The sequence below is a fragment of the Dipodomys merriami genome, unplaced genomic scaffold (assembly GCF_024711535.1).
Source record: "Dipodomys merriami isolate MVZ:Mamm:240054 unplaced genomic scaffold, mDipMer1.0.p SCAF_27, whole genome shotgun sequence".
Taxonomy (NCBI): domain Eukaryota; kingdom Metazoa; phylum Chordata; class Mammalia; order Rodentia; family Heteromyidae; genus Dipodomys; species Dipodomys merriami.
The window spans coordinates 16,351,758-16,379,291 of NW_027204159.1; the positions used below are offsets into that span (position 1 = coordinate 16,351,758).

A 27,534-nucleotide genomic window follows, 5' to 3' on the forward strand; every position below is an offset into this window, starting at 1 on the left:
CCACTTGTGTTTGCTTTTGAGATAGGTTCTCACTTTGTGCCCGGACCATCTTAGACACCAATCCCCCTATTTATTTCTACCATTTTATCTGGGATGAACGACAGGCTCTTGCCCACATACTACCCAGCTGTTTCTGTTGAGGTAAAATCTCACACCTCCTCGCCCTGGCATGGAACCAAGATCCTCCTGATTTCAACCTCCCAAATGCCAAGTGGCAAGGATTATTACAGTGGTGAGCCACCGTACCCAGCTATGTGCTTAGTTGGTGTAGGGAAGGGAAGTGTGCTACTTAGCTTTTTCACTCAAGGCTGGCACTCACTTGAGCCACAGCTCTACTTCCAGCTTTTAATGGTTAATTGGAGATGAGAGTCTCACAGATTTTCCTGCTCAGCCTGGCTTTGAACTGTATTCCTCAGATCTGAACCTTCTGGGTATAGGATTACAGGCATGAGCCAGCAGCACTCAGCCTCTTTGGTTGATTTTTAGAAGTTAAATTTTTAAACTGCCTTTGAGTTCCTAGAATAAACACCATTGTGTTGTTGATGTGGTTTACTTTTTAGTCGTGTGGATTCCATTGCTAGTGTTTTGTTTAGGGATGTTGCAAGTGTGTTGTGAGAGAAGTCCGCCTATAATTTTCCTTTTCTGTAAAGTCACTGTCAGGTTCTGGTATCAAAGTAACACGGACTTCATGCTAAGAATGAAGAAATGAGAACCACTTCTGATAAAGAACTGACTCTCCAGCCACAAGAATTCTCCCCCACCCCCCTGCCATCTGCCCTTCCCCCTGCTTCCTCCCATGCCAGTGCATTTGCTCTGGTTCTGGTGGCCTGGATGATCCTCCTGCCATTGTATCAGGGTCTTCCTCTTCCTCAAAGCCTCCCCCCACCCCTCACCCCCGTTGGGCTGGATGGAGGGTATGAGGGGTGGGAGTCTTCCTCCACCATCCACTCCAGACAGCCCAGATGCCCTCTCTCCCTGACCAGTGTTACAAAAGTTCCAAAGACCGGCAGCCGAATCTCAGGTTGGCACTGGAGACTTGCACTGTCATCTATGTGCCAAAGGACAGCCGGCACAAGAGGCACGAGCTTCGCTTCTCCCAGGGTGCCACAGAGGTCCTGGTGCTGGCGCTGCAGAGCCGGGAGCAGGCAGAGGAGTGGCTGAAGGTATGTGGGGTTTCCCAGGCCCATGCAGCACTCACTGGCTGTGGGATCTTCTGCAAGTGACTTTAACCTCCCTGTGCCTCAGTTTCCCCATCTGAGTGTCTGCCAAGCATCAGTAGCCAGTGGTTTCTATTGAGAAGATGGTGGTGCCCCACCCCCAGGCAGATCTCCACCCTTGCTGCCTCTACTCCGCTCAGAAGCCTTTGCCTTTTATAGTGGTACCAAGGATTGAACTTGGGGCCTCATACTTGCTAGACAGGCTCTATCCCTCCGGACCCAGGCTACCAGCCACTATACCCTTACGCTATTCCCTCTGATCTTCCTGCTGGAGCAAAAGAAGACAGCCCCTCCCTCCATCCTTCCCTCCCTTCCTCTTCCTGCATCTCTCCCTTCCTGTGACACGAAGCTGTCCTGTGGGATGCTCTGGGATTCTTACCTTGTCTCCAGAGGGGAAGGAGAGAGGACCTGTCCACTGCTGTCAGAAGCAGCTCTAGCTAGGCCTTGAGTTTAAAGACATTCTTGCAGGACAGGGCCCAGAGAGTAAACAAAGGTCACCACATTGCTTGCATCTGGTCTCTGGCTCTGCTGCACCTTTAACAGGTAGCTTTGACTCTCCCAGCCTCTTCACCCCCTCCCCACACTTGAGCCTCATCCTGTGATGTTCCACTCCACCATTCCTTTCATCCCTCCCCCTGTCCTCAGAAACAACCCAGCAGAGGGCTGGCCATCTCTCATACTGTATGTGTGGAAGCCAGAGCAAGCAAGTGGCTTTTCTAAGACCTCTCTCCTCAATAGACCCATCCTCTTGGTTCCCTCCCCTTATCTATCCCATCCATGGGACAGACACAGGAGAAAGCCTCTTCAGACCCTGGCCTGATCCACACTTGTGCACATGGCTGTCAGCCCCTTCTGCATCCCAGTGACCCCAGGGCCTTGTCACCACAACCCTGATCCCACCCCCTCCAACTCCTTTTGCCCTCTGAGCTTCCCTACATGCACTCCTGTCCCCCGCCATGTGTCCTCTCCACAGGCTATCCGAGAAGTCAGCAAGACCACTGGGGGAGCAGAGGGAGCGGAGATCCCCAGGTCCCCAGTCCTCCTGTGCAAGCTGGATCTGGACAAGGTACATCTGACTCCAGTCTCCTGCTGACCTAGACGTGGACACAGCCCCTGGCCCGTGGGAACTCACAGGCTGGGGATGCTGTTCCTCATATACCCAGCAGAGCAGGCAATGCAGTCAATCAGTGCTCAGTAAACGCCTATTGCACAAGTAGAGAGAGCCCATGTCCAGAGCTAGCAGGAGGGTGTGGCTCAGCCACGTGACCTCAGGAAGAGATCAGGAAAAGAAGTGAAGCAGCCATTGGTCAGTTGGCTAATTCGTACCAGTGTCTACACTTAGCCACTTGCTGTGGGTAACAAAGGACTCAGACACAGAGGTGTGTAATCATAGTCAAGGGGAAAGTTTAAACACATCCACAGGTTTTATAGGCTATAACAGTGCCAGCACTTACAACTGTGATGATGTGACTACACTGTACCAAATGTCTTATATATATTCGTGAATTGGCTTTCCATAACAGCTCCTATAGTCAGATGACAAAAGTATAAGGCAGAGCTAGGGTTTAAAGTCCAGGCAAGGTGACTCCTGAAACAGTGCTGTCACAGTGAAACTTCCCCGGGCCAGGTTCTTAGTGAGGATCTGTCTACCCAGCACCCATGCAACCATGGCACAAGAGAAATGACCCCAATCAGGACTTTTCTGCGCTGCCTGGCTTTGAACCACAATCCTCCAGATTTTAGCCTCTGAATAGCTGGGATTACAGGTGTTAGCTGCTGGTACCCAGCCCTGGCTTGACTGTTTTGAAAATGTCTGACTACCCAACCCTTTTTCTCCCTGTCATGATGGTATTTCCCGTTCTGGGGTGTCATCTTCCCTGCCCTTGTGACCAGTGGATGGATGAGGGCTTACCTCAGCCTTGGTTTCCACACCAAATCACAGGACCTTGACATCTACTCATGAAACACATTTCAGAGTATCTCACAAAAAGGAGAGCCTCATGAAGCACAAGTATTAGCAAGGACTTATTTTAGTATAACGGGATAGAATAGAGAAATGGGGGAAGAAAAGGAAGATACATTTCCTGGAGGCCATAAAGGAAATGAAGAGTTAAAGACTCAAAATAGCGGTCCCTGTCTGTAGCCTTTGTACCTTTCAGTTAGCAGATATACATGCTGATGACACCCAGCACCTATTCTTTAGATAATGGTTCTCGGTGGCTAAGATGGGCGAGGCCCACCCCAACCCATACAGTACCCTTCAGGACTTCCCTCTGCCAGGCATGCTATGCACTGTTTCTGTCTTTTTACTCCTTCCAGAAGCCTCACAGCATTTTTTCTTTGTGCCAGTCCTGGGGCTTGAACCCAGGGCCTGAACACTGTCCCTAAGCTTCTTTTGCTCAAAGCTAGCCCTCTACCACCTGGGCCAGCTTTTTCTGTTTATGTCATACTAAGGAATCAAACCAGGGCTTCATGCATGCTAAGCAAGCATTCTATCACTAAGCCAAAGGGGAAGGCAGGTGAAGAGTCTTAGGCCCTTTATGTCCCCTATTCTTATAATTCATCATCTAAAAGGAAATTGTGGGAGTAGAGCTAAACTACTTTACTCCTTGATTCCAATTGTTGAGTGTGTGTGTGTGTGTGTGTGTGTGTGTGTGTGTGTGTGTGTGTCTTAGAGATTGTGTGTGTGTGTGTGTGTGTGTGTGTGTGTGTGTGTGTGTGTGTGTGTGTGTGTGTGTGTGTGTGTGTGTGTGTGTGTGTGTGTGTGTGTGTGTGTGTGTGTGTGTGTGTGTGTGTGTGTGTGTGTGTGTGTGTTAGAGATTGATTCCCCAGAGCTTGGGCATTGGGCATTGTCCCTGAACTTTTTTGCTCAAGGCTAGTGCTCTACTACTTGAATCACAACTCCACTTCTGGATTTTTGTTAATTAATTGGAGATAAGAGTTTCATAAAATGTACTGCCTGGGCTGGCTTTGGACCTTGATCCCAGATTTCAGCCTTCTGAGTGGCTAGGATTACTGGTATGAACCATACCAGCGGCCAGCTGAATCTGGGATTTTAATATTTATTAAACATATTATAATTGCCCTGGCCCCTCATCTACCCTGCCCTCCCCCCAGTTCCATGCTCAAGCATGAAACATCCTTGGGGCTGATCTCAAGGGCAGGAGGAAGGGCAGAACATGGTAATTCATGCCTACAATACTAGCATCTAGGAGGCAGAAACTGTTGCAAGTTCAAGGCCAATCTGAACTATTTGTCAAGGTCATACCTCAAAAAAAGAAAGCCCATCACACAGGTGTTGGAGATGATTCGTGTTGTTGGTCTTGTAATTTCACTTGGGCTGGCTACTGTTCCAAAAGTAACAGTAACCTTCTCTAGATGACTGCAAGTCAAACGAGAAAAACAAGGGAAAAATTTCCATGCTCCATCACCTGCCTTGACCTTAGAAGACTAAATCAGTAAATCAGTGAACTCAACTTGTTGAGAACTGGGCTGGTATAAACCTAATGTAGCTGGCAGTGAAATTAATAGCATTTTGTGTACACCTGAGCATTTTTGTGTGTATTTGTGTGTGTGTATGTATGTGTGTGTGTTCCTTTTGTTTTTCTTTGTTTGTGGGGCTTGAACTCAGGGCCTGGGCACTGTCCCTGAGCTCTTTTGCTCAAGGCTAGTACTCTACCACTTTGAGCCACGGTGTTCTTCCGGTTTTCTGTTAACTAATTGGAGATAAATGTCTCACAGACTTTTCCTGCTTGAGCTGGCTTTGAACCATGATCCTCAGATCTTGGCCTCCAGAGTAGCTAGGATTACAAGCATGAGTCACCAGCTCCCAACTGTGTTGCTATTTTTCCTATTTTCTTCCAAGCTAGGATCTCTCCTAGATTCCTATTGGTCTTCAGGTCCTGGCTTGACTATTTTATTTTCTTTGGTAGGATTAGAGTTTTTACCCAGAGCCTTAGACTTGCTCAGTGTTTCTACTCACCCAACTAGCACTCTACCATTTGAGCCACACTTCCAGCTCTGCTTTTTGCTAGTTAATTTGAAATAAGAGTCTCACAGACTTTCCTGCCTAGGCTGGCGATCTCAGCCTCCTAAGTAACTATACAGGTGTGAGCCACAGGCTCACTGTCATGTTGATTCTTCCCCTTTTAGGTCTCATCTTGCCAGGATGACACTCTTTTGTGGCTCTTTTGCATTCAGGCTTACTCCCTTCTTGCCTGTCCCCACTACCCACAGCTTTACAGTAGTATCCTGCGTTCATGCCCTCCCAACACCCAGTCAACTGAATAGAGTAGACTCCTAGGACATTGCTGTTAGGGTGCTATAATCACCTCATTCCCCAGCAGATATGGCCAAACACACCTAAGTTGCCATCTTCCCAGTCCCTGGGGTAGTTAGTATAAGGCCCATAACAGTTGATGACAATGTTTGTTAACTATTTTATCATGTGCTTGGGTACTTAGGGGGAAGACTGAACTGATTGAGGCTATCTCTCCCTCCCCAGAGGCTGTCCCAAGAGAAGCAGACCTCAGACTCAGACAGTCTGGGCATGGGCGACGGTGGTTCCACCCTCGGTCGCCGGGAAGCTTGTGAACAAGGTAGAGCCCTCCTCCCTTGTCTCAGGCTGGAGGATGCTCTAGCTGGAGTGGGGGGAGGGGGAGGCTTACCCCTAGGCACAAGTGATTGAAGTCCATACAGGCCAGTCCTATGTGCAGGCTGCAAAGGGCTGCTGGGAACAACAAGGATGGGTAGAACCAGGGCCCCTCCTCCATGCCCAACCCATTTCTTGGGCAATAGGCAAAGGGAAGAAGAGCAGCCTGGCAGAGCTGAAGGGCTCCATGAGCAGGGCTGCAGGCCGCAAGATCAACCGCATCATCAGCTTCTCCAAGAAGAAGGCCCTGGCCGAGGACCTACAGACATCCTCCACCACGTCCTCCACTGAGGAAGAGGTTCCATGCTGTGGTGGGTATGGGATGGGGGAGAAAGGTTGCTCAGGTTTTACAGAGCAGGGTTCCTGGAGCTGAAGCCAAGAGACCCTCCATGCCTTAGCCCTCTGGCCCCCAGGACAGGGTGGTGATCCATCCTCTGGATGGCTAAACCCACTTAGCAACACGCCTTCCCTCCATTTCTTTGTTCCTCTGAGGCCCTGAAGTTCAGAGGAAAACAAGATTGCCCCATCCCTGCTCCCTGTCACTTTAGGCAAACCACTGCCCATCTCGGCCTTAGTTTCTCCATTTCCTCTGCTATCCTGAGAGTAACTTAGTTCATTGCTTATAACAGGCAGGTACTTCAGTTATAGCTCTGTCTTGCAGAGAAATTTGGCCAGCCTTTGGTGATCTGTAATTCTAACCACTCAGGAGACTGAGATCTGAGGATCATGGTTTGAAGCCAGTCCTGGCAAGAAAGTTCGTGAGATTCCTATCTCCAGTTAACCAGCAAAAAGCCAGAGGTAGAGATGTGGCTCAAGTTGTAGAATGCAAAACCTTGAGTGAAAAAGCTAAATGAGAATATGACACCGTGAGTTCATGCCCCAGCACCATCACACACAAAAACACAACAGCAACAACAAAAATGCTTAAGATCTTTTTAATATAAATGCATTTAGCATTTGTGAAAACACATTTGGAAGAGAAGCATTACTTTTCAAATAAATACAGTATACTGAATATAATACTGTATGCCAGTAGAAAGCCATCCAAATTGGCATGTTTAGGTGTAACTCTGTAGTAGAACACTTGTCCAGCATGTGTGAGGCCTTGGATTGAATTCCTATTCCTACAAAAAATAAATAAGATCATCTGTTTCCAATATGCAGAAGTATTCTACCCTGAAAAAATAGTACAAGAGCATATGACTATGGGAGATATTTTGTAATCAGTGAGTCAAATTACACTATGGTTAATAATGATCATGATGACAATACTAATAATATTTATGTGCTGCTGTCAGCTATGGTGGTTTCCACATGCTGCCACTAGGTGTCAGCACCATCCATTGGTTTCCATCTTGCAGTACAAGTTGTGGGGGCAGGCAGGAGGCATGTTGTGCTCTTGATAGGGTTGTGTCTTTATAGCCTTAGGTGTAGCTTCTGCACTTCCCAGCACTATTTTTGACGTGCTCCTTAGGGTGTTCAGGGATTATCAGCACGCCCTTCAGAACCAGAAAACCAGCTCAGGAAAGAGGGTGCTTAAGGCCTTTCCCAGTAAAGCACAAGGGCACTGGGGTGGTGCAAGTGCTCAGCCCTGGGGTACAGGGCTGCACACCTGCACCCTGCACACCCCAGCTCCCACACACACACACAGGCTGTCAGAGGTCACATGCCCTCTCCCCTCCCAGGCTATCTGAACGTGCTGGTGGCCCAGGGCTGGAAAGAACGCTGGTGCCGCCTTCGGTGCAGCACTCTGTATTTCCACAAGGACCGCGCGGACCTGCAGACCCACGTGAACGCCATCGCCCTGCGTGGCTGCGAGGTGGCCCCAGGCTTTGGGCCTAGGCACCCGTTTGCCTTCAGGATCCTGCGCAATCGGCAGGAGGTGGCCATCCTGGAGGTGAGGGGCAAGGGGCCCAGGGGTCCTGGCCCCAAGGTCTTTTTGGGGGGTGGGGTGGCTACCACTGCCCTGTGCTGCAGGCAGGGAGGGGGAGGACACAATAGAACACAGGCCACCAGCCTTCAAATCCTGGCTAAACATGAATCACTTCAAGTAAGTATTAAGAACATTACAGTTACATCCCATAAAAGGGGAGAAGCATGCCTACACTACTAAAAATGATTTTTCTGATATTCTTAATAGACCATTATATATTTTTTAAATTTAGTATTATTATAAAGGTGGCGTACAGGGGTGTTACAGTGACATACATAAGTCAGGTAATGAGTACATTTCTTCTTGGACAGTGTCACCCCTCCCCTCCCTCTCTCTTAGTTTTCCCCTCCCATCCCCATGGACAAAGTGTTATAGTTCATGTTCAACATAATGTCTAGTGAGTACCACTGAGTGGAACATTAGATTAAACAGAACATTCTGTATTTAGATTTTCTCAGGCAGCCTGAGAGTCCAGGTTCATCTGTTCATCCTGATCTTAAATTTCAGGGAACACTTAAATATTGTTTTTATACTCAAATGGTTAGGAGGACCCCAAAAGTATGCAGTCTTAGAAAGGTATTCAGGGCCTGGGAATGTGGCTCAGTGGTAGAGTGCTTGCCTCGCATGCATGAAGCCCTGGGTTCAATTCCTCAGTACCACATAAACAGAAAAAGCCAGACGTAGTGCTGTGGCTCAAGGGGTAGAGCGCTAGCCTTGAGCACAAAGAGGCTCAGGGACAGAGCCCAGGTCCTGAGTTCAGTCCCCAGGACTGGCACAAAAGAAAGGTAGTCAGGTAGGGTCTCTGCTCTTAGAGGAGGTGGCTTTGACAGAAATTGGAATCCAGGGAAAGAAGGAATCTCAGATTTCTAGATGTTCTACTCTCATTCCTCTTTGACCCCTAAGGATGGGGTACAGAATAGGTGCTTCTGAGTATTTGTGGTCTGGCTGAAGTAAAGCAGGCTGCCATCAACCTTCACAATGTGGAACTGAGGTCCACTGTGCCCCTTCTACTCCAGGCAAACTGTTCAGAAGACATGGGTCGCTGGCTTGGGTTGCTGCTGGTGGAGATGGGCTCCAGAGTCACCCCAGAGGCACTGCACTATGACTATGTGGATGTGGAGACCTTAACCAGCATCGTCAGTGCTGGACGCAACTCCTTCCTGTAAGGGGTGGCCCACCACCCGTACCTGCTCAGGGCTTTCACCTCGGTCTGTGCTCTGAGCCCAGCCTTGGGCACTGGGAGGAAGGGGAGGAGCCGTGGGAAGCTAGGGTGGTGCCTTCTTCAGTCAGCAATGCGGAGGGAGCTGCCCAGGGTGGACACACCCTGTAGACAGAATGACTCAAAAAGGATCTGTGTTCTGCCCTCACACCACAGGACCTTTCGCAGACACACCCCTGAGCATCCGTGTGGGCAATGTGGATGATCCACCAATTTCAGCATTAGAAGAGCTCAAGCCAGGCAGGGCATCATTCACCTTTAAACACAGCACTCAGAATTTCAAAGTCAAAAGTCAGCCTGGGCTACCTGGCAAGACCCTGGCTCCAAAAAAAAGAAAAGCTTGCCGGACATTAGTGGCTCACACCTGTAATCCTAGCTACTCAAGGCTGAGATCTATGGAATATGGTTCGAAGCCAGCCCAGGCAGGAAAGTCTGTGAAACTCTTATCTCCAGTTAATCTCCAGAAAACTGGAAGTGTTGCTGTAGCTCAAAGTAGTAGAGTGCTAGACTTGAGCAATAAAGCTCAGGGACAGATCCCAGGCCCTGAGTTCAAGCCCCACAGCTGACAACAACAACAACAACAACAAAAGAAAGACTGCAAGGTGTTGGTGGCTTGTGCCTATAACCTAGCTACTCGGAAAGCTGAGATCGGATGGTTGCCGTTCAAAGCCAGCTCAGGCAGGAAAGTCCATAAGATTTGAGATTCTTATCTCCAGTTAGCCAGCAAAAAGCCAGAAGTGTGGCGGGGGGTTGTGGCTCAAATTGTAGGGGCACACAATATCTTCCAATTCTATGGAGAGCTGCTGCCAGAATCTCAGGAGGGGTGACCAGGAAAGCACCACCCCCACCAGCATCCCCATTCCTCCTGTTTCCCTAGGTACGCCAGATCCTGCCAGGATCAGTGGCCTGAGCCCCGTGTCTATGACGACGTTCCCTATGAACAGGTGCAGGTATGGTGGCTTGGGTTGCCCGAGAACATGGCAGAGGCTGCTTCTGTCCCTACACCCCATCCACACACACTGTCCCCTGTCCCTTTCTGCCTTGGAAAAACTGCTTTTCTTAAGCAACAGCTAGAAGGTGGGGCTCTGCTCCTCCTCAGAGCTCTGGATGAGGAGTCTGTGGTGCAGGAAGTACCAATGGATTTACAGGGGTGGAGGGGGTAAACCTGTTCCCCAGTGCCCTTACAACCTGTCTTTTCTGCCCGGGAGAAGAAGCACACTCTGACTAGACAGGTGGGTGGAGCGGCCTCACATCTAGGCAGAGAGAGGCTCAAGCTGACAAAGACACCAGAGACAAGTCTGCAGGCCACAGCCCTTCTGTGGATGGTGCTGGCACTCTGAGAATCACACCTCCGTGACTCACTTTACTAGAAATCTCCCTAGCCACCCTTTCTGTTTCCATGGTCTTTCTTCAGACTCAGATGAACACAGGGACCTAACTAGCTTGAGATGTGTAGCCGGACAGCTTAGAGCCTTAGACATGAATGCTGGAGTCAAACCTGGAGCTGAGGCCAAATGACCTGTGTTGGCTTTTCTGGGCCTCACATCCAGGCACCTAGTAGGCAAGAGAATGCTTATCTCCTAGGACTGTGATGAAATATTGCATGTAAAAAAAAATCAGCAAGTGGCGCTGTGGCTCAAGTGGTAGAGCGCTCGCTTTGAGCTGAAGATCTCAGGGACAGCGCCCAGACCCAGAGTTCAAGCCCCACAACCAACCAAAAAAAAAAAGAACAGCACAGGCAAGGTCTGGTGGCTCAAACCTATAATCCTAGCTACTACACAGGAGGCTGAGATCTGAGGATCACAACTTAAAACCAGCCTGGGCAGGGAAGTCCACGAGACTTAGCTCCAACCTAAAAACTGGAAGTAGAGCTGGGTTCAAAGTGGTAGAGTGCTAACCTTGAGCAAAAAAGCTCAAGGACAGTGCCCAGGCCCAGACTCCATGCCCCATGACTACCCCCCTCCCCTCTCAAACAAAAAACAGTATAGTACCTGGACATTGGGAAGTTTCATACAGAAGAATCAATAGTACCCACACCCAAATCTAGTTACTTAGGAAGCTGAGATCTGGAGCAGGAAAGTATGAGAGCTGACCTCTCAAATAGCCAGCAAAAATTAGGGCTGGAGGCAAGGCCTAACCAGTATCAGGCCCTGAATTAAAAAAAAAAAAAAAGTACTGTTGTTATCAATATTATAGTTACATAATAGTATTATACTCCACTAGAGTTTCCTGAGCTTTGAGTAGATTTTGAGTATTTGTTTTATTTCTTTATTGGTTTTATTTATTTATTTATTAGGAGTGGACTCAACACCTCATGCAACACTCTAGCATTTGAGCCACCCTCCTGTTCTTTTGTATTGTTTTTTTTTTTTTCTTTTTCAGGACAATTTTTTGTTAGTATACACAAGTTTTATAAGAAGTGGTTTCTTGGAAGTGGCGCTGTGGCTCAAGCAGTAGAGTGCTCACCTTGAGCTGAAGAGCACAAGGACGGCGCCCAAGCTCAGAGTTCAAGCCCCACGACCGACCGAAAAAAAAAAAAGAAGTGGTTTCTTGGCAACATTTCCATACTTGTATGCAATGATCCCAATCGGCTTCACCCATTTGGTTTGATTTTGACATAAATGATCAATACTAACTTTTCTCAGACCAGTTTCAGACTGCGTCCTTCTACTTCCCAAGTAGCTGGGATTATAGGCATGAGCTGCCATACCTGGCCATGTAATACTGCTAATGCACAAATATGTAGCCACTTTAATAAGCTATCTTACTACTACCATAGACTGATCTCACCCGCAATTTTTGTTTCTTTTCTTGTGTTTTTTGAGGAAAGACTGTAGTCGTAATTCAGGAAATTAGAAGGATTCATCCAAATGATGTGAGGACAAAAATAATCTATCATAAATCTAATATGGTGACCACCCGTCTTATGAGACTTCTTAGTTGTCCTCTCAGCAGGCACCCCAGCTTAGGGTTGCCCTCTTCTGCCTGCCACAGAAAGACATGAGATTCAGATGGCACACTGCTCGTGAAAGTGGTTGAGAAACTGTCTGCATCTGCAGACAAAAGGCCAAGATCTCAGAGGCCCTGCCAGGCTCGTTCCCAGCAGGAACAGGGCTGGGTGACACTAGCCTTCCAAACTTAACCTTCCTCCTCTTCCTCACAGGACGAGGAGCCCCCAAGGCCCAGCGGAGCCCAGGTGAAGCGCCATGCCTCCTCCTGCAGTGAGAAATCCCACCGAGTGGACCCCCAGGTCAAAGTCAAACGTCATGCTTCCAGTGAGTTCCATGAGGACTGCCCTGATGTGCAGGGGGAGGGGAGGGAAGCCATCATGAATGGGTCTCAAAACCAGACTCTTAGCTGGGCACTGGTGGCTCATACTGGTAATCCTAGCTATTCAGGAGGTTGGGCTCTGAGGAACAAATTTCTAAGTCAGCACAGGCAAATCTATGAGACTCTTCCCTTCAGGTAGCCAGCAAAAAGCCTGAAGTGGAGGTGTGGCACCAGTAGTAGAACACCAACCTTGAGCTACAAAGCTAAGCAAGAACTCAAAACCCTGAGTAAGCAATACACACACACACACACACACACACACACACACACACACACACACACACACACACACACACACACACACACACACACACACACACACACACACACACACACACACACACACACACACACACACACACACACACACACACACACACACAGCAAAACTTTAGAATTTAACAACTCTAATTTGTTAATTTTATATTTTTAAGAATGTATGACAGGGGGCTGGGAAGGTGGCTCAGTGGTAGAGCAATGTCCAGTGCAGCTGATGGGCCCCTCTGTTGTATATTTTTCCATTTCCCTATGACTCTGTGCCCTCCTCCTAGCGTCCTTCAGGTACACACACACACTCTCTCTCTCTCTCTCTCTCTCTCTCTCTCTCTCTCTCTCTCTCTCTCTCTCTCTCTCTCTCTCTCTCTCTCTCTCTCTCTCTCTCTCTCTGCAGAGTAAGCAAATTAAATGAGTAAAATGTGGGGAAAGAAAGCATGCTACCCTAAGAAAAGGAACAACAGACCCGTGGGAGAGCATTGGCCTAGCACGTAAAAGTCCCGTGTCTCATCTCAGCCTGCAAAGCAGAGTACTTTAGGGTTGGGGCAGATAGGAAACTGGAGCTATCAGACAGCATGCAACCCTCCAGGAGCCCCCAACAGCAGCACTAGCCAGATTTACCTATTCATCAAAAATGCTTAGAAATTGGGCTTTTTGTTTTTATCTCACAAGATTTTTTTATTATCATACATTATTACCAGGGAAGTCCACGATGGCATTTCCACACATGTATATAATGCATTAGGACCTTGCCTCCTCCATCACTCTCCCTGACCCCTGCCTCTTCCTAAAATAATTTCAGCAGGGTTCACTGCTCTATTTTCATCTATACAAACCAACTGCTTTGACCATATTCAGCCTCATTGCAATCTTCTGTTTTAATATGAGGGATTAAGTTTTTTAAAGATTGAACACTGATAATGTAGACATAAGTATACATACAGATATAAATACAGCTACAGATATAAAATACAGATTCAGAGACCATCTCCCTACTTTACCGGTTTCCTGAGCTAACAACTTCTTTCTGATCTGGGGTGACTAGGGTAAACCAGACCCCTCCATGTACCCTGGATGGGCTGCCTGGAGAGCCACAGCTCCCCTGTGTATCCCAGCCTGAGCCCCACCCAGCTCTGCACGGGATCCAGTGAGGTGCCTGACTGCTGCCCTGCACCAGTGACTCTCTGTGCCAGACAACACCTGTGGGTTCTGTTTCCAGCACAGCCTTTGCGCCGTGAGCAAGCCAGCATCCTGTCGGCCTCTGTTCTTCTTTCTTCTCTACATTTCTTCCCTAATCTGCACCTGGACAAACTCATACTCTACTCTTTTTTTTTTTGGAGGGGGGGGCGCAGGGGCTGGTCCTGGGGCTTGAACTCAGGGTCTGGGTGCTGTCCCTGAGCTTCCTTTGCTCAGGCATCACTTTGAGCCACGGCACCACTTCCAACTTTTTTTTTTTTTTTTTTTTTTTGCAGTTTAGTAGAGATAAACAGTCTCACATACTTCCCTGACCAGGCTGGCTTCAAACTGAAATCCTCAGTTCTCAGCCTCCTGAGTAGCTAGGATTACTGGTGTGAGCCACCGGCACCTGACTGCACTTTGTTTTTTGAAGTATTATTTTGAAAACATCATTTTTCAATGATCTAGCAGTTTTATTAGTATAGCTTGTCCCTGGGGGCTGGGAAGGTGGCTCAGTGGTAGAGCGCTTGCCTTGCATGCCTGAGGCCCTGGGTTCAATTCCTCAGCACCACATAAACAAAAAGAAAAAAGCCAGAAGTGGTGCTGTGGTTCAAGCAGTAGAGCGCTAGCCTTGAGCTGAAGAGCTGAGGGACAGCGCCCAGGCCCAGAGTTCAGGCCCCCCCCCGAAAAAAAAAATATATATATATATGTATATATATATAGCTTGTCTGTCCTGGGGGTAGATCTGCCTTCCCTTGTTCCTCACTCAACCACTACACTACTATGTAACATTGGAAAGATCTCTCCCCTTTTGGGGTGAGGAGTTCCCTTTTAGGCATTGGAAACAATGGGCCCTATTTTAAACCTATTTTAAATGGAAAACTACTATGAAAACAGCAATGAAACCTGTTGACATAGCTTTGGAAAGGGAAGAAAAGAGGAAAGGAGAGTGATAGAGCTGAGACTGATTGCAGACTATTGTAAATGTGTGGAAATGCAACAGTGAAATTTCTGTCTACCATAACTAAGGTAAGCTAATAAAGAAAAATGGAAAACTAACTGAAATAAATGCGGAAGAGTAAATAGATCACATACACACACACACACACACACACACACACACACACACACACACACACACACACACACACACACACACACACACACACACACACACACACACACACACACACACACACACACACACACGTAAAGTGATGATGAGAGAATACAAGTAGTTTACCTGTTTCTAAAGACCTTGGTGCCTCGACCTGCTAGCTCCCTTTTCCTCTCTTCTCCTTAAGGCATTCCATCTAAATAAAAGGAATTGGTTGACTGATACACCACTGGCTCACACCTATGATCATTAACTACTCAGATCTTAGGATTATGGTTCAAAGCCAGCCTGGGTAGAAAAGTCTATGAGACTCTGGTCTCCAAAAACAAGCAAAAAAGCCAATGGAGCTATGGCTCAAGTGGTAGAGCACTAGTCTTGAGCATAAAAGCTCAGGAACAGTGTCTACCCAGTCCCTGAGTTCAAGCCCCAGGACACTGACTGACTGACTCTGACTCTTCCCCCCTCCCCCTCCCTTCCCCTCCTCCTCCCCTCCCTCCTCTCCCTCCTCCCCCCCCAGCCGTCTGTCTTGACCACCTTCATTACTGTGTTGGCTAGGTTTATACTCTAGCCAGAAAAAAGAAACCAAAAGCACCAGGGACAAAAATACAGTTTCTCCCTCCCCCGTAGTATAACCCCTGTTTTCACTATATTTGATTGGTATGATTTGTGGAGGGGAAGAGAAAAAAACAAATTGTTTAAATAGGAATACAGGTGGACCTATTGCAGCAATGAGATGTACAAGATGTTATGTCAAAAATGAACTTTACAACTTTGGCGGAGGGGGAAGGATGGGAAGGGGAAACAGAGGAGGCAACAATACTTGATAAGAAATGCACTCATAACCTTGTCCATGTAATTGTAATCCCTCTGTACGGTATTTTCACAATTAAAAAAAATACAGAGTTGCACATTCTGACACAATTTGAGAGAGGTCACTGTGCATGCACAACCACTCACACACACAAAGGAATTGGTTGAATCTTCCCATTTTACTGACAGAGCCATTGGAGACTGAGGAAAAGCCGACACAGCCTCGTACCTCACCAGAGGTCATGACTGAGAGCCTTTCCTTTCTTCCCATATCTCACAGGTGCCAATCAATATAAGTACGGCAAGAACCGGGCTGAGGAGGATGCCCGGCGGTACCTGGTAGAAAAAGAGAAACTAGAGAAAGAGAAAGAGATGATTCGGACAGAGCTGCTGGCCCTCCGGCAGGAGAAGAGGGAGCTGAGGGAAGCCATTCGGAGCAGCTCAGGTACTGCATGGGCATGGCCCCGAGTACACCTGCCCTGGCACAGTGTGGGGTCATCTGCACAGGGCATCTGGCTTTCCACCCAACTGATAGGAGGCTCCTCCCTTCCTCCCCCGCCCCCTTCTTTCTGGTCACTTCCTTTAAAGCACGTGCTGTCAAGTTAGTGACTGCTTTTGGCTAGGAAAGCATCAAACTCATGGGTGATCTCAAGGCAGTAAGAGCCTGGGTTTAAGAAGTGTGAAAAACAAGTGCAGAGAGTGACTCGAGCGGTAAAGCACCTACCTAGTAAATGTGAGTTCAAACCCCAGTACAGTCAGAAAGAAAGAAGCTGGGTGCTGGTGGCTTACACCTGCAATCTTAGCAACAGAGGAGGCTGCGATCTGAAGATCCATGTTCAAAGCCAGCCTAGGCAGGAAAGTCTGTGAGACTCTTGTCTCCAATAGACTACTAAAAAAGCCAAAAGTGAAGCTATGGCTCAAGTGGTAGCGACTCTTCTCCACAATTAACCACCAAAAAGCAGGAAATGGAACTGTGGCTCAATGCAGTAGAGTACTAGCCTTGAGCCAAAGAAGCTCAGAGACAGCACACAGGCCCTATGTTCAAGCCTCAGGACTGGCACTAACAAAAAGAGAGAAAGAAAAAGAAAACCCCTACTTAGTGTGCCCTGGCATCACTTTGAACCCATAGCCCTTCATTCTCAGGTCTGTGAGAGGCATTGGTCCCAGGCTGGCAAGGATATACAGTGTTACTTCCCAGTATTTCTTCTGAAACATAGGGACTTCTGCAGCCCTGACCAGCTCTGCACTTCTCCACACCCCTCCTTTTCTTCTAGTTCTCTAGCTGCAGCTTATCATGCTCAGCCTGAGGTTTCTTCACATGCTGGGGAACAGAGAACCTCATAAAACATGTCTACAGTTGTGTAGCCCATGAATCTCTGGGTCCATTCCTAGGATAAAAACACAAACTATTTCAGGACCTCAAGGGCTGCTCTGGAGCCTCAAACCCAGAGCTTTTGGTTTAGGGTGAGACCCATTCTGAGTAGCAAGGGGCAGAATCGGTGGGAGGTACAGGAAGGCTTGGTTTCAACATAAAGGCAGTTTGTATAAGAGCCAGAAACATGAGTGGCTCTCCTCCATTTTTTGGGGGGTGGGGGGGAAGACAGTCTTGGGGGCCTGAACTCTGGGCTGTCCCTCAGCTCTTTAGCTCAAGGCTAGCACTCTACCACTTGAGCCACAGCGCCACTTCCGGCTTTTTTCTTTTTTCTTATGTAGTGCTGAGGAATTGAACCCAGGGCCTCATGCATGCAAGGCAAGTGGTCTACGACTGAGCCACTTTCCCAGCCCTCTCCTCCATTTTTTTAACTATATTGCTATCACCTTGTAACAGAGTAGACAGTTTTATTATCTTATTGTTTATCACACACACAGATTCTTCAAAGGCAAAAATCTTTGCCAGTTGTACTGTCTGACATATCTCAAGATCTAGGACAGTGTCCGGTACATAGTAAAAGAACTCAGTAAGTTCTTACTAAAGGAAGAATGAGTGAATTTAACATTACTAGGTAACTTCTCAATGCAGAACAGAGAGTGGAACTAGCTGAAAACCTGGGAAGACCCATCAAGTGCCCATGGCTCTTGCTACTCAGGAGGCTGAGATCAAACCCAGCCTAGGCAGACAAATGTGAGAGGCGCTTATCCAATTAAGAAGCAAAAAGTCAGAAGTGGAAGCATGTTTCAGGTCATATGGAGCCAGCCATGAACAAAAAAGCTAAGCAAGAGCATGAGGCCCTGAGTTCAAGTACCAGCAGTATGGGCACTAGTACGGCACCAAAAAAAAAAAAAAAAATGCCTGAAAAGATACTACCACTTAGAAACACCACTAAAAAAGTTAAACTGAATAAGCAGCAAAATTCTGAAAACCCTCATCTCTGTAAAGCCTCATGTTGACTCTGGCCTGCAAACAACAGACACCAAAATCAGACTGACATACCGGAAGAAAAAGATAGCTAGAAAATTGGCAAAACAGGTACTGTGAGGTCTAAGAACATAAGCAATGTCACTGGGAAGCTAATTTCTCTAATGCTGCTGCCTTCCTCTACTTTGATTTTGTTCCCTCCCCCTTGTGGTGGCAGAGTGGCTGCACAGCTCCAGCCCTCATTTTAGCCTGTTCTCTTCTCAGTGACCACACCAACTTGATCTCTAAACCGGTCCCTGTGACCATAAGATAAGAGGTAATTATGGTCCAGGCTTAAATTATGTGCCAAACCCTTGAACTAGGAATGAGGTCGACCCCATTCAAACTACGGAGAATAAAGGGAAAGAATGATGTCCCAGTAGGAAATCAGGAGAAACAGTGGTTCCCTACTTCTTAGAGATGGGAACTAAGCAGCCAAAGACATCACTGTAGACCTGGAAAGCCAGGCCCAAAGACCATCTCCTAAGTGGGACTGAGGTGCTAGAAAGGCTGTCCAGGAAGGCTTCCACTCAGGGACTGAGGCCCTTGAGCAGTTCCCTGAGCTTTGGGGTAGGCGCAGCTGTTTCTCACTGTCTCTGCACTCAGGTCCAAAGCTGAAGGCCCTGGAGGAGGCAGTGGCCAGCCTGGAGGCTCAGTGTCGGGCAAAGGAGGAACATCGGATTGACCTGGAGCTGAAGCTCGTAGCTGTGAAGGAGCGCTTACAGCAGTCCCTGGCAGGGGGCCCAGCTCTGGGGCTGGCCATGAACAGCAGGGGCAGGAGTAAGGTGAGTTCCCTGGCTTGTATGTGGGCAAATGGTCTCACACAGCAAGACACTCTCACACAAAGACTGCTCTGCTCACTTCAGAAAACTGAGGCCCAGGGAGGTGAAGATATGAGCCACCTGCAGCATAGCCAGGATAGGGATCTTAGAGAAAGTCCTAGTGGCTCTCTAGCCTGCTCTCTCTAGATCAGCACTGCTGTGGTCTTAGAAATCTAAGATCTTGAGCTGGGCACCAGTGGTTCATGCCTGAATTCCTACTACTTAGGAAGTGAATATCTATGGATCAAGGTACAGACCATCCGGGTAGGAAAGTCCTTTAAAAAAAAAAAAAAAACTAGTCCTGGGACTTGAACACAGGGCCTGGGTACTGTCCCTGAGCTTCTTTGGCTTAAGTCTAGCATTCTACCACTTGAGCCACAGCATCACCAGCTTTTTCTGTTTATGTGGTACTGAGGCATTGAACCCAGAGCTTCATGCATACTAGGCAAGCAATCTACCACTAAGCCACATTCCCACCCCCCTGAGACTCTTATCTAACCACTAAAATGCCAGAAGTGGAGGTGTGGCTCCAGTGGCAGAATGCCAGTATTGCATGAAAAAGCTAACAGATGGCCCCAGGCCCTGAGTTCAAAACCTAGTACTGACCTTCCCCCTTCTCCCCACAAAATAATCTAAGATCTTGGAAATGGTCTCAAGATTACTAATAATAACAGCTACCCTATGTTGAATAGAAAACGTGCTGTTGGATTACCTTGGGCCAGTACAGTATTTAAACTGCACAATCTCATAGTCCTATGAGCTTGTATTAATTCCACTTGCCAGACAGGGAAACTGAGGTTCAGAAGTCTTTGAGTGACTTGCTCAGGATCACTCAGCCAAGTGAAAGACAGAATTACAAACCCAGGAAGTGTGACTGCTGAGATTCCCAGCTATGTCCACAACCCTCTCTTCTAAGCTTAGCATTCACTCTCTCTGTTACCCCTGGCAACCATACAAGGATGATGTTCTCGCTCCCAATAGGATATCCTGAGAGGCAACTTCCCTCACTTCAAGTCTCTTGAAAGTTCTTTCATTAGCATATATTTATTGTACAACAATAGCTTTTTATTATGATACTTTGTATATATATGTATACTTTGCGTAAATATACTTTGTATAAATATACTTTGTATAAATATGTATATGTATACTTCCTATATGATTTGATCATATTCATCCTCTTTTTTTTTTGCCAGTCCTGGGGCTTGAACTCAGGGCCTGGGCACTGAACCTGGGCTTCTTTTGCTCAAGGCTAGCTCTCTATGACCCTTAAACCACAGCACCACTCCCAGCTTTTTCTGCTTATGTAGTGCTAAGGAATTGAACCCAGGGCTTCATACATGTAAAGTGAGCACTCTACCACTAAGCCACATTCCCAACCCCCCCTATTTCTTTTTTATCCCCACTTCTTTTCCCATCTTTATTTTATAGTTTTTAATGGGCTTCATTATGTTATTTGCATATGTACATATAATATACTTGGGTGATACCCCATCACCCTCTCCACCCTTCCCCTTTGCCCCCTCCCACTGGCTCTCCCATACCATTCCCCTTTTGCATTTGTGTCTTTTGCTGTTATTTTCAGTCTGTTTCTTCATATGAGAGAAAGCATGAGATACTTGTCTGAGCTTATCTCGTTTAACATAATGACTTCCAGTTCCATCCATTTTCCTGTCGGGATTTTCAGTCTCAGTAGTGAGACCATCATTCTTTTTTTATATGAGATGCTGTATACATTCTGGGGTGCTTAGCAGCATCCCTAATGATAACACCCCACCTTCACTTACAACCACCAAAATTGTCTCGAAAGATGGGCACAGAATCATATTTATGTAATCCCACTATTCAGAAGGCTGAGGCAGAAGGATTACAAGTTTAAGGCCAGCCTATGCTATAAAGTCAGTTCTAAGTCATCTTGGGCTATGATGGCATCTCAAAAAAAATTCTTTAGAAAACTCACAGATGTTTCCTAGGAAACCAAAATCACTCCTGGTTAGGGACCGTTAAGAATTAGGGACCATAGCTGGGCACTGGTGGCTCACACCTGTAATTGTAGCTACTCAGGAGGCTGAGGATCATAGTTCAAAGCCAACCCAGGTAGGAAAATGTGAGATTCTTAACTCCAGTTAATCACCAGTAAAGCCAGAAGAGGAGCTGTGGCTCAAGTGGTAGAGTGCTAGCCTTGAGTAAAGAAGCTTAGGGACAGTGCCCAGGCCCTGAGTTCAAGCAGCAGGACCAGCAAGAATTGGGGACCAGGAGTGTAACTTGATGGTATAGCACACTTGCTGACATATGCAATTCTTTTTTTTTTTTTTGGGGGTCCGGTCGTGGGGCCTGAACTCTGGGCCTGGGCCCTGTCCCTCAGCTCTTCAGCTCAAGACTAGCACTCTACCACTTGAGCCACAGCACCACTTCCGGCTTTTTTCTTATGTGGTGCTGAGGAATCGAACCCAGGGCCTCGAGCATGCAAGGCAAGTGCTCTACCACTGAGCCACCCTCCCAGCCCCTGACATATGCAATTCTTTAGGTGTGAACCCTCGCACCAAGAGAGACAGAGACAGAGAGACACACAGCAAGAGAGACAGAAAGAATGAGAGACAGAAAGAATTAAGACTATATGTGTTTATCATTATATCCCTAACCCTTGCTGAAATCTTAATAATAGCAGGAGTGTAATAAATGTCTATTGAATCAGCAAATGTGTCTCCTACTTTTAGACCACAAAACTTAATCTCAAAGAGATGAACTAGCTTGTCTGATAGATATGTCATTGGAAGCTGTATTTGTAATGCTGTTGTTCCAGATGGCACAGACTGGGCAGATCACAGCCAATGACTGAAGCCAAAGCTATGTCTCGCACCCCCACACTTCCTCTCCACAGGGAATTTCTAACCTCATTTTAGACATGATTCACATTTGAATCAGAGTCACAGAGGGCTGGTGAGCAGCTAGAACTGGATCCCTCCTACTGCTTTTGCCCACGAGCTCACCCTGATGTCCCTGGTCCACACTGCTTGTCCTTCCACTTTTGATCCTGTAACACTCTTTGGAGAGCAAGAGAGTTGTGTTCTAAATTCCTTTCAGGCTTACCTGTTGAGAGTTCATACTTAAGGAACTGCATCCTGGGGTATTAAGCAATTCTGTAGACAGTGTAAGGAGTAATAGTGGTGTAGAAATGAGAAGCGATGCCAGAGAGAAGCAGACAAAGGTTAACAATAGAACTGCATAGCTCAGTGGTACAGCATGTGCTTATTAGCATGCTTGAGGACTGCATGGGGCTATGAGATTGTGCGGATTGAATCCCAGTCTCATATTTACCAGCCACATGACCTTATGCAACATGTAACCTTCCTTGTTTCCTCATCTACAGAAGTAAATAACTAATCATACTCCTGTCACTGCTGGTTGGTAAGGGCTAGAATTGGAAAGCCTCCATTCAGAGTTTTGTCCCAGATCCTTAACTTCTATCTCAGAAAATGAATTTGAGGACACTGTGAGGTAGAGACTGAGGTTTTTTAGTAAAGCAAAGATGGTATACCACCCAGATAGGAAAACAGGCTCATCTGAGAACAGAGTAATGAGTTCTCTAACATCACAGGTATTTGTGGCAGAAATAAGAACTTTGGGAGCCAGGTGCTAGTGGCTAGCACCTGTAATCCTAGCTATTCAGGAGGCTGAGATTGAGAATCATGGTTTGAAGTCAGCCTGGGCAAGAAAGTCCATGAGATTTTTATCTCCAGTTAACCAGCAAAAAGCCAGAAGTGTGATGGTCCTAGGGCTTGAATTTGAAGCTTAGGCACTGTACATGAGCTTTTGTGGTCAAAGCTGATGCTCAGTTGAGCCACAATTCCACTTCCAGCTTCTGCTGATTAATTAGAGGTGAGAATCTCATAGACTTTCCAGCTTGGGCTGACTTCAAACCATGAACTATAGATTTCAGCATCTTGAGTAGCTAGGATTAGGATTACATGTGTGAGCCACTAGTATGGGGATTTCTCTGTTTTGTTTTGGTTGGTTGGTTTTTTTATTTTATTTTTTATTTTTTGACAGTCCTGGGCTTTGAACTCAGAGCCTGTGCGCTGTCCCTGAGCTTCTTTGACCCACAGCATCACTTCCAGCTTTTTCTCAGTAGTTTATTGAAGATAAGAATCTCACAACTTTACTGCTGGGCTGGCTTTGAACCACAATCCTCAGCTTTCAGCCTCCTGAGTAGTTAGAAATACAGGCATGAGCCACCAGTACCCAGCTTCCCGTGTGCTTTTAATGGAACTAATTACTACAGTACTGTCTCAGAATTCCTGGCTGTTGTTTCCCATGTTTTTGTTTTGTTTTGTTTTTCTTTTTGTCCTGATCTCTCCTCGCTCAGTACCTACTTTAATGGACTTGTAGAAAAGTTGCCTAGAACATGGTGAGGGTTCAGAAATACTGATTTTCATTGTCTTTATCTCAAGGCCCTTTGTATCTTTTTCCAATGCCCTCATATGTTTGCTACTGTTTCTGTTTTAAAGTGCCTTCTGATTTCTTTTTTGTTTGTTTTTTGGTGGCATAGGGATTTGAACTAAGGGCCTTGTAATTGCTAGACAAACGAGTTCAGATATGGCCCAGCCTCATAAAGTGCCTTATTCTTTTGAGAGCAGACTAGATGCAAATAACTAACACTAAATCTCACTTAATTATTTTTTGGACCATTGACAGGAAACTGCAAATAAACCCCAGAACAGTGTCCCTGAACAATCTCTCCCTGTCAACTGTGTTTCTGAGCTGAGGAAGAGGAGCCCATCCATTGTGACCACCAACCAAGGACGGGTGCTGCAGAAAGCCAAGGTATACCAACAGTTCAGGCAATCAAAACTCTAGCTAGAGCTAGGTGATGGTGGCTCGTGCCTGCAATCCTAGCTACCCAGGAAGCTGAGATCTGAGGATTGAGGTTTAGAGCAAGCGAAACAGACAAACCCAAAAGACTCATCACCAACTAAATAGCAAAAACCTGGAAATGGAGCTATGGCTCAAGTGGTAGAGTATCAGCTAAGTGAAAAAGCTGAGTAATAGCAGGAGGCCCTAAGTTCAAGCCCCAGAACCAACCCCCCCAAAAGAATTTTTAAAGTGGTCACAGTTGTGGTAGCTCCCTTTCTTTGAAATATTTTCCATTAAAAAAAAAAAAAAACAGCTAGGGCTGGGAAGTTGGCTCAGTGGTAGAGCGCTTGCCTTGCATGCCTGAGGCCCTGGGTTCGATTCCTCAGCACCACATAAGCAAAAAGAAAAAAGCCGGAAGTGGCGCTGTGGCTCAAGTGGTAGAGTGCGAGCTGAAGAGCTGAAGAGCTGAGGGACAGCACCCAGGACCAGAGTTCAGGCTCCATGACCAGACCAAAAAAAAAAAAAAAAAACCAGCTAGTGAGAAAGGCAGGGGATTCCCAATACTTCATGAGTAAAACTCAACTTTCATCAGAGGCCGTAAGTCTCCAATCTCATTCAGAATGCAGAGTTTAGGTTAGCTGTTTTAATCACAGTGACAGCAAAGGCCCTTTCAAGAGTAGTACCACATGCACAGAGACCTGAGTGTGAGGGAGGGGAGCCATGCGGGAACTGGGTGAAGGGTTACTCAGGAAGGGAGAAGAGCACAGGCCAAATCCTTAAAGTGGGGGCAAAGCTTGATGTGTCTGAGGAGTATCAGTCAGATTTGAGTAACTGCACTGATTAGACCAAATGGTAAGCCTTAGAAGATGGGATCAGAGAAGGAACCAGCTAGGGCCAGACTATCCAGACCAGGATCCAACAAACAATTTTTTCAGTGCCAGTACTAGGACTTGAAATTTAGAGCCTTCAGCCCTCACTTAGCTCTTTCTGCTCAAAGCTGACCATTTGAGCCACAGCTCTGCCCTCAACATTTTGGTGGAGATAAAGAGTCTTATAGACGTCTCTGCAAAAGCTAGTTTCAAGCCATGATTCACACATTTCAATTTCAGCCTCCTGAGTAGCTGGGATTACAGGTGTGAGCCACTGGTGCCCAGCTTGAATTTTAAGACTATCTTCTTGGTTACTGTTAAGAATGGACAAGCAATAACAGCATGAAGAAATGACTTACTCATGACCACAGGATAACTCAGTAGGACCAACATCCAAGCTCTCTAACTTTCTGGGGTACTGGTGACTCTTAGCTAGTAAAAATGCTGATATTTGAGTATCACAGTTCGAAGCCTGCTTTGGCAGTAAAGTCTTGGAGGCTCTTATCTCCAACAAGCCAAAAAGCTTGACAGAAAAAGTTAAGGGATAGCACCTACGCCCTGAGTTCAAGCCCCAGTATTTGCAAGCATGTGTGCATGCACACACACACATGCACACGCACGCACGCACATACCAAGCAGTAATCTTTATATAAATAGGTGCAGTGCAAAGTTTTTCAGCCTTAACTCAAACGATCATACTCAACAAACTGATTTTTCTTGTCTTTCTGCACTTAAGGAATGGGAAATGAAGAAGACTTAGAAAACACACGAATTCCATTCCAAAAGAAGAATCAACTTGTCCATCTAAGACAGAAAAGCTTTTTTCACAGACACCAGGAGAAGACTGAAAGTATCCCTACTCTCTGGAACACCCAAAAGCCCAATTTTTATTGTTTGCCTGATTTAGGTGCTGTGGAAATTCAGGACAGGGGAAATGGAGGGCATCATTATGATTTCAAAGAATGGAATTGCAGGTGGGGGGAGACAGTCTGCATAGTTGTAAAGGTTTCGTTCCATTTCTTTGCCCTCCCCTCTGAAGAAGGAATGAAAGCACATGTGAATAAGCCATTCCATCCCATCTTGGCAGCCCATGCTAGTCCTTAGACAACGGAAGGCAGTGCTGAAACCTTAGAGGCACAGTAAAGAGAGAAGAGCCTTGATAATCATTCATATGTGTGCCTTCTGCATCTTTGCTTGGCATGACAGATGAGCTCTGGGCCAAGCCAATATGCTGAAACATCAAACACATCATCCCTGCCTGCACAAAAGTGAACAAAAGCCAGCTCTACAGTCATTCCTCCTCTGCTTTAGAATGCAGCTACTGGAATCTTCCAGATCTGAGTGTTTTTAAATCAGAAGGTTGAATACACAAAAGAACAAAAGAGAAGTTGGTCAACTGACACTTTCTATGCTCACAACGAAAGGAGCATGGAGCTCTAAGTCCATAGGATGTGGCAGACATTGGATTGGCACATTGGGTCAGGTGCTATCCTTGACCTATTTTATAGGGCACTAAGGTTTGTTGGACTAGGGTTAGATGCCATGTCTTCGGCGTGAAGACCACCTCATCTTGCACTGAAGGCCCACCAGCCTTCTGCTCTGCTACGAAGTAAACCTACCCAGGACAATCAAGAGGAAGGTGGCTCATTTCTGCCACATGGGTGCTAAGCTTTTTACAAATACTTAATTCTCCTGTGGAAGGAGCAAGGACTTCAAGTCTCAGGCAGCTTCCTTTCTACTGTCTCAACACCACAGGCACTTTCTAGATCTGTCTGTAACACATTTCTCTACAATAAAGATAAAATCATTTAACTAGTAGCTCAGAGGTCAATGCAAAAGGAGGGGGGATACCAGAATAACCCATAAACATTGCTTTACAGTCTGTGTGTGTATCTGTGTGTGTGTGTGTGTGTGTGTGTGTGTTCAAGTGTGTTCTAACCCTGGGACTTGAATTCAGGGCCTGGACACTGACTCTGAGCTTTTTTGCTCAAGGCTAGTGATCTACCACTTCAGTCACAGCTCCACTTCTGACTTTTTGGTAGTTAAACAGAGTCTCATGGATTTTCCCTGCCCAAGCTGTCGTCAAACTGTAATCCTTAAATCTCAGCCTCCTGAGCAGGTAGGATTATAAGCCTGAGCCACTGATTCCTAGCAAGCCCACCAGCACATGACACTGTATATTCTTTTAACAAGGCTTAATATACCTCAGCCTCACTGAAACTTTACTTGTAATGAGAAAAAAAATTGTCCAAAATCTCCCACTGATCACTGGCAGAGTCTAGAACTTAGAGGTTATGATCCTGGAACCAGACAGCTGCATTTGAACCAATGGGATGGCAACTCACTGGACATCTCTCTGGCTCTTAGTTTCCATACCTATAAAAACAAGGTTAAGAATTATATTGTCCTTGCAAGACTACTGGAAGAATTTAATAATACATGGAAAGCACCTTGCATAATGTCAGAAATAGGAAACACTCAAGACAAGAATAGCTCGAACTAGATACACAATGCCTGACTTAAAACCTAGTATGAAGCCAGATACCAGTGGCTCATGCCTGTAATCCTAGCTACTCAGGAGGCTGAGACCTGAGGATCGTGGTTCAAAGCTGGTCCGGCAGGAAAGTCTGTGAGACTCTTATCTCCAATTAACCACCAGAAAACTGGAAGTTGTGTTGTGGCTCAAAATGGTAGACCACTAGTTTGAGCTGAAGAGCTCAGGGACAGCACCTAGGCCCAGAGTTAAAGCCCTACAACTGACAAAAAAAAAACTAGTAGGAAACTGGCCACTCTTGGCTCATGCCTGTAATCCTAGCTACTCAGGAAGAAGCTGAGATTTGAGGATCATGGGTCAAAGCCAGCCCAGGCA

General features: G+C 46.6%; 1 protein-coding gene across 1 annotated transcript in view; it reads left to right on the forward strand.

Moving 5' to 3' along the window:
- Afap1l1 (actin filament associated protein 1 like 1) overlaps positions 1–26,477 on the forward strand; it is a 70,497-nt gene extending 44,020 nt beyond the window's left edge. The window contains exons 8-19 of the mRNA XM_070036361.1: positions 984–1,163; positions 2,191–2,283; positions 5,722–5,815; positions 6,015–6,179; positions 7,554–7,765; positions 8,818–8,963; positions 9,898–9,970; positions 12,184–12,295; positions 16,007–16,171; positions 18,728–18,906; positions 23,638–23,766; positions 25,402–26,477. Coding sequence (XP_069892462.1) covers positions 984–1,163; positions 2,191–2,283; positions 5,722–5,815; positions 6,015–6,179; positions 7,554–7,765; positions 8,818–8,963; positions 9,898–9,970; positions 12,184–12,295; positions 16,007–16,171; positions 18,728–18,906; positions 23,638–23,766; positions 25,402–25,425 — 1,572 coding nt within the window. The 3' untranslated portion in view covers positions 25,426–26,477. The remainder of the gene's footprint in view (positions 1–983; positions 1,164–2,190; positions 2,284–5,721; positions 5,816–6,014; positions 6,180–7,553; positions 7,766–8,817; positions 8,964–9,897; positions 9,971–12,183; positions 12,296–16,006; positions 16,172–18,727; positions 18,907–23,637; positions 23,767–25,401) is intronic.
- The last annotated feature ends 1,057 nt before the right edge of the window (positions 26,478–27,534 follow it).